General features: G+C 34.8%; 2 protein-coding genes and 8 non-coding genes across 20 annotated transcripts in view; 1 reads left to right on the top strand and 9 right to left on the bottom strand.

Moving 5' to 3' along the window:
- The window catches only part of CEP295 (centrosomal protein 295), a 50,235-nt gene extending 49,935 nt beyond the window's left edge, over positions 1 to 300 (top strand). For 2 of the 3 annotated variants that reach the window (XM_033121503.1, XM_033121504.1), the window contains one exon: positions 1 to 300. In XM_033121503.1, the coding sequence (XP_032977394.1) occupies positions 1 to 160 (160 nt within the window). In that variant the 3' untranslated portion in view covers positions 161 to 300. The other variant, XM_033121502.1, reaches the window with a different exon arrangement.
- Positions 301 to 438: 138 nt separating this feature from the next.
- LOC117031362 (small nucleolar RNA SNORA25) lies at positions 439 to 565 on the bottom strand. The gene has a single exon (XR_004424510.1). It is a non-coding gene; the product is annotated as a small nucleolar RNA SNORA25 (small nucleolar RNA).
- A 332-nt stretch (positions 566 to 897) lies between these two features.
- Positions 898 to 1,019, bottom strand: LOC117031368 (small nucleolar RNA SNORA32). Its single transcript, XR_004424515.1, has one exon. It is a non-coding gene; the product is annotated as a small nucleolar RNA SNORA32 (small nucleolar RNA).
- Positions 899 to 10,139, bottom strand: TAF1D (TATA-box binding protein associated factor, RNA polymerase I subunit D). 9 transcript variants are annotated; one of them, XM_033121511.1, is made up of 12 exons: positions 9,935 to 10,139; positions 8,317 to 8,439; positions 7,204 to 7,579; positions 6,164 to 6,339; positions 5,812 to 5,872; positions 5,284 to 5,449; positions 4,387 to 4,427; positions 3,316 to 3,360; positions 3,092 to 3,126; positions 2,152 to 2,202; positions 1,716 to 1,762; positions 899 to 1,141 (listed from the first exon to the last, which is right to left on the bottom strand). In XM_033121511.1, exons 2-6 carry the CDS (start codon positions 8,373 to 8,375, stop codon positions 5,321 to 5,323), a joined length of 801 nt encoding a protein of 266 aa, XP_032977402.1. In that variant the 5' UTR covers positions 8,376 to 8,439; positions 9,935 to 10,139; the 3' UTR covers positions 899 to 1,141; positions 1,716 to 1,762; positions 2,152 to 2,202; positions 3,092 to 3,126; positions 3,316 to 3,360; positions 4,387 to 4,427; positions 5,284 to 5,320. The 9 variants fall into 9 exon arrangements, with proteins under 9 accessions (XP_032977402.1, XP_032977404.1, XP_032977406.1 ...); XM_033121513.1 differs by lacking the exon at positions 4,387 to 4,427; XM_033121515.1 differs by lacking the exon at positions 3,316 to 3,360.
- Positions 1,447 to 1,519, bottom strand: LOC117031439 (small nucleolar RNA Z40). The gene has a single exon (XR_004424574.1). It is a non-coding gene; the product is annotated as a small nucleolar RNA Z40 (small nucleolar RNA).
- Positions 1,901 to 2,032, bottom strand: LOC117031363 (small nucleolar RNA SNORA1). Its single transcript, XR_004424511.1, has one exon. It is a non-coding gene; the product is annotated as a small nucleolar RNA SNORA1 (small nucleolar RNA).
- On the bottom strand, positions 2,273 to 2,411 carry LOC117031361 (small nucleolar RNA SNORA8). The gene has a single exon (XR_004424509.1). It is a non-coding gene; the product is annotated as a small nucleolar RNA SNORA8 (small nucleolar RNA).
- LOC117031384 (small nucleolar RNA SNORD5) lies at positions 3,200 to 3,271 on the bottom strand. The gene has a single exon (XR_004424530.1). It is a non-coding gene; the product is annotated as a small nucleolar RNA SNORD5 (small nucleolar RNA).
- On the bottom strand, positions 3,407 to 3,538 carry LOC117031370 (small nucleolar RNA SNORA18). The gene has a single exon (XR_004424517.1). It is a non-coding gene; the product is annotated as a small nucleolar RNA SNORA18 (small nucleolar RNA).
- Positions 4,604 to 4,730, bottom strand: LOC117031380 (small nucleolar RNA SNORA40). Its single transcript, XR_004424527.1, has one exon. It is a non-coding gene; the product is annotated as a small nucleolar RNA SNORA40 (small nucleolar RNA).
- Positions 10,140 to 10,157: the final 18 nt, after the last annotated feature.

Genomic DNA, 10,157 nt, shown 5'->3' on the forward strand with positions numbered 1-10,157 from the left:
GTTTTATAATCAGTTAGCTGAGGTAAAACAGCAAAAGGAAGAGAAAGCAAAGCAAGCAGCTTATGCCCAAAACAGAGCAAGGGCAAAAGAATTTCACAAGGTGAGCAGGGGTCCCTACAATTTTCCTTATCAAAGGCACAACACAACTATTAACTGGTAAATCCCATTTTTATTCCCTCCACAGAAAACACTAGAGAAACTTCGAGCCAAAAATACATGCTGACTTTGAAGAAAATGTGGGTTTTTTTAATTATGTGTAACATACGCACAATTATTTAAAGTTAATAAATTTTTATTTAAGAAATTCCCCATGTTGTGATTCCTTCCACTCACTGCCTTAGTTCCTGAGTTTGAGTCTTAATCCCTAAAAAAGAAGAGTAGGCAGTGGTTAAACTTGGGAGACATTTATTTACTTTCCCATATCACCATTCATTGATCTTATGTATCTCCTCAGGAAAACATAGCACTAGTGAGTGACTACTGTATCCTATGGAGAACTTCAATCTTTGGTCACAGCGTTAAGAGCTCCTGGTTTTGATCCCACAAGCTCTCTTTGAAATGACCTACAAATTTTTCAATTTTTGAATGTATACATACCTTTTAAATACATTTTTTGCTCAATCCACCGTTGTCATGTCACTTAGTCCTATTTAACAGGAATAGAAATGGTCATGTGATCACATCAAACTATCTGGTCACTAGCACCCAAAAGGATTAGAGACACAAAGGACATCTGCATGACTCCACAGATCTAGGCACTCACTTCAATATAACAGCCACTAGCTATGGTTGTTGTAAAATCTTGCTGCTTACCAATGGCTATTACAAAATCACATACACCTTGTATTTATACTGGACAGTCTGCTCTAGGAAATGTAAATAAAACAAGGGATGATAAAATGTTCCCAATAGGATGAATGCTAGCAACGTAGCAGAAAGAAAACCTAGTGGGAAAAATGTTTTGTGGTCATGTCCACGGCAAATGAGAAACTGCATTCTAAAAGCCTTGGTAATGACCATTACATTATACTTGGACAAATAATTTGGTATGGTAAGATAAAGACAAATAACTTGCCATAATTCTTTTAGTTGGGCTTCTTTGATCTCTGTTGAATACGGACATAGTTCAAAAATCCCCCACCTATGGAAAAAGATTTTAAAATTCATATTGGACTAAATTTTTTAAAATGAGGTATTGACTATCAGGTTCTAAAGTATCCTGAAACCCAGTTCCCAACTAGCGTGTACTGAAAATTCCAAGCTTAAAACTGCAAATAGTTGGAATAAGCATGTTTTCAATCCAGTTCATTTAAAATAAATTTTGACTGATATGAAATGCTCTCCAATCATTAACTGCAAAGGCAGCTTTTTGAAACATGCATGTTTCAGGGAACTTTCATCTTAGAGCTTTCATGTTTTAAAATGTAGCACATGTTTAATGTAGATGGATGTTCAGAAAGGCTATTCTCATTCAGCCCATTCAGAGCAGTTGAACATTTTGCCCATCATCATAACATCATGCTGATAAACATACAAACACACGGTGGCCTAGTTAACATCTAATCTTTTGTGGTGATTAAATAAACTACCAGGATGGGCTGCTGGAAGAATTAGATAAATACATGCAAGGACATTAATGCTGAAGTTTTATAAAGTTTAAAAGTCTCCTTTCTTTAAACTAGGAGGGAATTTGAGGGAATAAATGAAAATCTTACCTGTAATCATTGGGACCGAATTTCTTCAAGCAGTTTACTTTAAGGCCCTAGAAATTAAGTACATTGCTGTTTTGGCAAATGATCTAAAATATATTATTCCTTAATTGTTTCTACTATTAAGTTCCCCCCCACCCCCCAATATTGACTATTATTACATCCAGATTTTACTCATTGAGCCTAGCAAAAAATGTTACAGGTCTCATTGTCACCACTGCAATAAACTTACTGTGATGGAAGCATAACCTGTGTCTCAATGTAGCCACATTAACTTCTGGACACCATGAACAACAGTGTCCATTTTCATCTAGAATGAGGCTTTAGTTACGTTTTTCTCAAGCTTCTCTACACCATGCAAAAGAGTTCTATATAGAAGTTTCTGATTACATGCTATCAATAAAGAAATAAGCTCCTAGAAGCAATAAATAGAAAGCCTTACACGGTTTGGGTCAGAGTAGATGCATCTGTCTGGTTCTTAATTTCAGACACCCTAGAAACCGAGAAACATTAGTTCATACTGAAGATTATGTCACACGGAACAGAGTGAGAAACTATAGGAAAACTGTATCAATAAAAATACCAGGTTTCACATGCACGAAGACAAGAAAACCAACGATGCCACATACTGAATTTATATTGCACTGTCCTTTGAACACCCAGCAGGAATAAACTGCTGAATGCAGATACCATACAAGTGCAATCGTGACTGAACTGTAAACGCCTACTTCAAGTTTGCAAAATAAACTTATTCTCACAAAAATCTCTAAAATTAAGTTCATATAACAGGTAAAATAATTTGACCTTTAATCCTTAATTGTCTCAGTGAGGCAACCACATTAATTGCATTATAAACCCAGTCATCATTATTTCTCCTGTCTTTCTCTGCACTAGAAATAAAGATGCCAGTCACTCAAATTGTTATTTGGTGGAATTCCTTTCCTGTTTTAATATTAATATATCCAAGTACACGTTATTAGGATCAACCATATGGAATTGTCAGTTTAGTAAGTGCAAAAGGGGGGCATTTTCATTTGGTAGCCTAGACATGAAGTCTTTTTTTTTAATTTTTTATACCAATTCTGTATATAAATGCAAATATTAGGGAAAATACATTTGCCAAGATTTTGACAATTGTTTTATCCCTCAAATAACATCCTTTTGTTCAATCCTTCCTGATAATGTTGATGAGATAAGAAGTTAATCTTTTCTTTATTATCAATTAGCCTTTATAATAAAGGTTAAAAAGGTTCCCTTATACACCATTACTTCAGTGAAAGTCACAGAACCTTTCGATGACATTGAGGACTTATTGTACTCAGAATTTACATTTTTTCTAGAACTATAAATCCTTAATAAATTTCAATCAATATTCCACTCACCTCTAAACATGACTAAGTTCAATTCATATTCACTCCTACAGAGAAAATACCAAATAAAAGATTGACAAGTGTGTGATTAAAAACTAAAACCTACAGAGCTATATTCGGTTCTGTCAGAATTAAGTTTTAGTTCATGTCTGGATCATTCAGCAGTTGAACAGTTAAATTCATCATCTGAACTGCAATGGCAACCCAAAATTACACTGTCACCAATTAAAACTTACCTAAGCTATCACACCCTAGACTAGATCGTTGGGATATACCAATACCTAAGATAAAAGAAATTCACTATTAGGTCTTTATCATAGTTTTAGCAGCTGTCTTGCCATTCCTTCCCACAGATCTAACACATAGTTCTGTGAGTAAAAGAAAGCATGTTATTTACTCTATGAGGCGTTTCCAACGATGTAGGTCTACAGACAAAGCCCCATCGGGATAGACCTCAACCATTATTTACACTTTTAAAAAGATATAAACACTCCACAAAAAGATAATTACTAGAAATGTGATCTGCTCCAGCCTCTTCAATAAGTTAAAAATTGTGCAAACAGTAAAACATCCGCTCATTTAAAATAAACTTAAATCATCCCATAAATTAATCATAAAGAATTTTATCAATACTGCTTATAAGAATATACTCCTATACTGACAATAAAAACATGTAAACTGCCAAATAACTATTATACATAATCCAAAGGAAAAGATTTCCATGTATAAATTGACCTCTTGACTTTTATGAACTTCGATACTGCAGTATTTTACCTATGAAGTTCCCAGAGTACAGAAAAATTTTAACTGAAATTTTTGCCTCAGAATTTAAAAATTATATAAAGTATTTTCTCCTTACTTAAAAGCAAGTATAAAAATATCAAAAATTTTACTGTGCCTGTATTTATGTCCTTACTGTTTGGGGAACACAAATCAGGCACTTTTTAAACTTTACATCATTCAAATTTTGAAATCTCATGTCGTGTGTCATCATTTCTAACATTACAGTACTAAATCTACCTCAAATTTGCATTAGGCATTAATTAAAAATGTTACATGTAGTTAAAGTGGGCATATTCAAGATTCTGATTATTGCTATAGCCTAACTTAGTTTTGAGACCCTTTCCTGCAAGTGACGTGAAGCTGGCACAGTATCAATATAAAACATGTGACTCCTAAGATTTTCTGAAATCGTATCATAAATAGAAATTAAATTTAGCAAAAATGTCTTTTAATAATGAAACATGCAGAGGTTTAGACTATCTGACAATGTGCTACATTTAAACAAACTAGATCCAAAAACTCACCTATGTCCTTAAGTCCAGACATTGTGTTTCAAGATAAAACCCTAATAAAAAAGAAGCCATCGCTGTTTCATGTCAACATTAAAACTGGAATACTAAATCAATACAGTTGAGACTCCCTGCCCTTATAGCCTATGCTTTTCAATGATCAGTTCTACAGTCCTGGAAGCAACTTTCATGTTTATCAAATGCTCCCATCACTTTAATCTGTTTTAGGTATCATGTTCCTTCTTATATGTATCAAAACTCATACTGAACGATGAGTCCTGGGTTGCAAAAGAGGATTTATTTTTGCACCTGTCTGTAAGTCTTTGTCTACAAATTAAACAGAAACAAATACAAGTGCCATTGTAAAATGCGATGAATATATAGCGGCATAATCATCAATATACAGGGTTGACAAAAACTGACAGTTGAAATATCGGTTAAGAAGGGAAATTTGCGTTCATTACAGTACTCAACATTTCACAATAAAAGTCACTTGTCTAAATAAAACTGGGATAAAAATACAGCAGGGATTTCAGATACCGTAACGAGAGAGGTTGGTAGTGATTATTTTAACTAAAATTTTCTTTTTAGGATGACAATCTACTTCTTTGATTCAATGCTTCAATGACACGTTTACATTTTCTTGCCCTGAAATAAACAAGTATAGGCAAAAATAATAGGACCCTATTTATTATTAATCAAGTGATTACTTCTGCTGTGAAAGCTTCAATTTTTTACACATAATTTCACTGTTTTAAATTGATTTTCCCAAGACTTCTTAACTCTTGCAGTTTCTTTCACAAATTTGTTCAGAGGGTCTTTTTTTCTCCTTAGGTTTTTAATCACTATGTTGGCATATGTATTCGCATTATCTTTACTTTCCTTCTGTCAAGTTTCTTTTTCTCTATTTACCTTGTTTGACATGCAAATTCCCATTATTTCTTTCAAGTCATTGTGTCTTCTGTCCAATGCTTTTTGACTTATTCTTTTTAAACACAGCAGCCTCTTCACTGAGTTCTTGGTCTAAATATACATTCATCTTTGGGAATTCAGAACTTATTATGAAATAATTATCCGCCTGCATAAAAACACCAATATTAAGCAACAACTAAAACTTTACTGCCTTAATAATTACACATAACTGAGCTCCAGGTTATTTCAAATAACCTGGAGACTACATCTACAAGTTAAAAATCCACATTAACTTCTGCTTTTATTTACTCATTTGACATCCTAGTAGCAATACCACATACTAAAACTTAAACAGAATTGAAAAGTCCACATTTCACCAACTATCCAAAAAATTCATATTCTTATCCCTGCACCAAATGCATTGAGCCTTTCAAAAATTAAATAGACTGTAAGACAACTACTGGATAAAATTCTTCCTACACCAACTGCTGCCCTTCCAAAATGAAATGGGATAAAAATATCACTTACCACCAATTTAATATCACATTCGTCATCATGTTCAAGATTTGTTGCAACCTCATCCTCTCCTCTGTAATATTAAATACACCACCACTCAGATGACAAAATCTTCTACAACCCAATTAAATAGTATGCTGTATGACGTATAACTGAAGTAGCAATACTAGACAAGGAGAAAAACTACTGTCATGTATAACACCCCCAAATGAATGTCAGGTGCCAAGCTCCTTGATTCCATGCTCACATCACTATTAAAGTATAAACAAATTGATAACATAATATGGAGCAATTCACATTAAAATTTAAAAACATTTATTTGGTAAAATCTATGACCAAAATCATTTCACATGATTAAACTTACGCTGACTCTTCAATAGGAGAGAGAGATCCATCGTCATCCAAGTATTTATACCTACGACTATCAAGGTCTTCTTTTTCTAAATCTTCACCAACATTCATCTGTTTCAAGGATTCCTTCAGGTGGTATTCATACTTCAGTTTTTCAAGGTAGTTAAAAAATCCTCTTGCCACTGCTTGCTGTGTTATCAAAACCACATTTTTAAGTCATGGCCTTACAAAATAAGTTTTTCCTCAATCACTCAGCAGATGCCTTTGTTCCAAATTAGCAAGGATCCCCTTACCAAGAACTCAATGACCTTGATTTAGCTACTGCCATATATATGCAGTTCACACGTAATATCAAAGGTAGTAAAAAGAATTCAGTGCTACCTATCAAGTGAGCAATGTTACCTAAGCTGGTATTGAGAAAAACTGAAGCACAAGTCTTGCGCTGTTTGGGATTACTAAACACTTTTACATGCAGAGAGAAATTTCTAATGTTTATTATAATCACCATAAAACATAAAAGGTTAAGGAGTTATTAATCTCTTCAAATAAATCAGATACTAGATCAAGGGTTCATAAGTTAACTACACAAACATTAACTCAAATATTTGAGTATTCTATTAAGGGTTATTTATCAGGCAAGTCTGTCAGAAACTAAATACTCAGCCTCTGTAAGAAAATGAAATTTACTCAAGTTACTGAACATGAAAATGAAAGGTGGGTGTGGATTTGACCTACGTTACAATTGGGAATCATCTGAGTTTTGGGTTGTTAAAAACCTGATAGATTTTACTAACAACTGGCACCCAATAAATTAAAAAAAAAACATGATAGGATAAGATCAAGGGATTTTACATAACCAGCGTTGGAGCACTTCACGTATAGGTTGTCACTGAACATACCAGGGAAGATTCCAGCCAGAAGCCCACGTGAAGTTTGAGCTGAAGGATAGGGTGGTTTTTAAGTGGCAGTAAGTACATCAAAATCTAAGTGACCAACAAATCATTTCAAGCACTTTTGCTATGGTATATCCACATATATAAAATACTGACTCACCTCAAAGCTTAAAATTTTTCTCCAAGGTAGTGATTTTCTCCCATTCTCTGATTCTAAAAATGGGAACCCAGGTCCTTTAGCTTTAAATTGTTTATTTATTTGTGACCTTCTAGTGTTTTTCCTTCCTTCTGGTCTTCCCCTTGGTCTTCCCGTTGGCTTATATTTCCTCTTTTTATACTTCTTTTTTTTCAGTCTTTCAAAAATAGCTTTTAAAGTCAATGGTCTTGGTTCAAAAGATGAGTCACTAGATGAATCTCTTGCTTCAACACTTTCAGGTGAATGAACAAACTTTCTAATTGTGTTTCTTTGCCTCCGTTTAGGTGAGTGAGGAACACACTGAGTTTTAAATAAGCTGCTACCAGAGGAAGAGTTATCACTAGGGAAAAAAGGGGGAAACTTAATTGCATCCTCTTTATATAATAGAATGCTTATTACCAGTAAAGTACTTTTCTTTCACCAAAGCAGGAAAACATGCTCAAGATAATTTTTAAAGATGGGCTCAGTACTAGCCAAGCACTTAGTTCTGATCGCTCTACTTTAAAATAGCCCCAAAGGCCAAAGCACTCACCAAATAAACTTCCAAGAGAAATACAAGTTCTACTCAGGCAGTCTTGTTCAATGCTGGAGGCTCCTTTAAATAACTCAAGAGTTGCCTAGTAGGTATACTAGAAATACTGATTTGATTACCCATTGAAAACAACAGATGAAGTAAGGAGATACCGCCATCAAAGACATAAGCCAAGCATAATGTGCAATAAGTTGTGTTTTTATTTTCCGAAGTTGATTTTTAAGCAAGATTGCCCACTGATGTCCATTTTCTTGTTATAAAATTAGAGTTAGTCAGGAAGAGATAGATATTAAGTTGGCCCAGAGAATATACTGTTTTCCTGGGTTAAGAAAGTGTTCCACTGTTAACTACGTAAGTACATAAACTTGGAAGGTCTATGTAAACCAGGTTTTTCTTTTCATTCCTAATTCTTGAAAATTACCTTTACCACTCATTATCTACAACGATTGATGCCTTCCTGGTGATTCAAATACAGTAAATATTATCATCGAATCTAGTGTTTTCCAGTAAAAAACTGGTGGTTAACACAAAAAAAATGCACTTACCTTTGATTGTCAATTTCCATAGCTGAATCAGATGCTGTTACATAGTCAAGAGAATCCATTCTTGATATGTATCTTCTCCAAGTCAAAATTATATGTCACTTGTTCTTTGCTTTAACCAAATTTCTGACAATATAAAAAACAAATATGTAGTTTCCTTGAACAAATCAATGCCAGCACAAACAGCTAATATACCAAAATGCAAAATCTGATGTAGTTAGATTATGCCATTATATGTAAATCATGGCAAAAATCATTTACAGGCCTTCAATATTTTCATTTAGGAAGCAACCATTTCAGATCAAATTTTAAAATCTAGAAGTTTTATTCACAAGTTCTTTCATTTGTGTCTCCAAAGTTATCCAATGGAACAAGATTCTAGAAAAGTACTGTCATTCCCAAGAAAAATATCAAACATCTTCCTATAACAGTAAAAAATATAATTTCATCACTAGCCATATAGTAATGTGCAATTACGAGTATTAACATTCAATTAGTGGCCCAAAAGCCATTTTCCAAGAGCAGATAGGAACTCCTAGGAAAAACTTATAAAGCAAGAAGGCAAATCATGGCCTCAATATACCAGGAAATATAATCATCACAATTTACTATCTCAATCCAATACACCACACTAAACTCCCGGTCTGGAATTTTCATTTATGGCCTCTTTCCATTCATAATACGGCTTATCAAAATCAATGAAACCCTCTTTCCTGGCATATTATCTCTTTGCCATTATGGGTATTAATTTAAAAATTTTGAATTCTCAAACGTTTCAATGAAAGATTAAGACTACAATGGTGCCCTTTGTCTTCCTTTTAAAAAATCTCTTTGGAAGATTTTAGAGTAGTTTGGTACAAAATAATTTTTAAAAAACATAACATCTCAATACTGCATCTCCCTTATAGAAGATGCTATCATTCTGCCACTTTTGTATAGGTGGGAATGACAAAATTGAAAGGAATCTTAGGATAAAATAGCAAAATATTTCAAATATTGGAAATCAATAAAGTCACAAAGATCTTAGATTTGTAAAATATCCAGCAGATTCACGTGGTATCTTCATGGTATCATTGTAGTTTTTTAATGCAACTTCTAATTAAGTCACGAAATAAATGCACAAAAACGAATTCAACAAAATTTGGACCAAAGGCACTGGTGGTATTCTTGAGGTTAAAGTGGAGTTAACTCAAAAGCCACTTTTTCGGACCCTTGTTTAGAAAGCATTCCTACTTAAGCGTCGCTTCCTATTCTAAGATTCTACGATGAGAGGCCACGTGGCCAGACAATGCACTTTACCAGCGCTAACTATACCTTTCAACCACTTACCATGTGTGACCTTGGGGCGAGTGTTTCCAGGAAGGACCTAACCTCATGCATGGAAAATGGCGTAATTGTTACTTCACACTAATTAACTCAGAAAACCTGTATTTGTCGATAATACTTTATAATACAACCCAGACACAATGGATCACGCCCAAAACAACCGCGAGCCCTCCACCCTCAAGGCCTGACTTCTACGGCTCGCTATTCCCTAAGCAACGTGGTGGACCCGGTAAAAGGTAGAAAAGCAACCCCTCCCTGCCCCACCAGCCCCGTGCGGCCATGTTCTCTTCCTTACCCATCCAGGTCGGCAGTCAGCTTGCACCAAAAAGGAGCGGCTCACTACGGAACTCCGCAGCCTACTCGCAGGCTGTAGCCCAGGCCTCGGGGGTCTGCACCCAGCAACCTTCCGGGCTCAGCACTCCAACGTGCCGACATCTACCCACCTCTCCAAGGACCGAAAGAAAAGGCTGAGGTAACTGCGCGACCCACTTAATAGTGGGGCCAAAATCTCGCGGTAA

The sequence above is a fragment of the Rhinolophus ferrumequinum genome, chromosome 11 (genome assembly GCF_004115265.2).
Source record: "Rhinolophus ferrumequinum isolate MPI-CBG mRhiFer1 chromosome 11, mRhiFer1_v1.p, whole genome shotgun sequence".
NCBI classification, from domain to species: domain Eukaryota; kingdom Metazoa; phylum Chordata; class Mammalia; order Chiroptera; family Rhinolophidae; genus Rhinolophus; species Rhinolophus ferrumequinum.

Excerpts from the sequence above, each read along its gene's own strand:
- TAF1D (XM_033121519.1), bottom strand. The coding sequence starts at position 8,375 with ATGGATTCTCTTGACTATGTAACAGCATCTGATTCAGCTATGGAAATT. Across the intron at positions 5,873-6,163 it reads TCTCCTATTGAAGAGTCAGC|AGGAGAGGATGAGGTTGCAA; the intron begins GTAAGTTTAATC and ends TTAATATTACAG. Across the intron at positions 5,450-5,811 it reads AATGTGATATTAAATTGGTG|GCGGATAATTATTTCATAAT; the intron begins GTAAGTGATATT and ends GTTTTTATGCAG.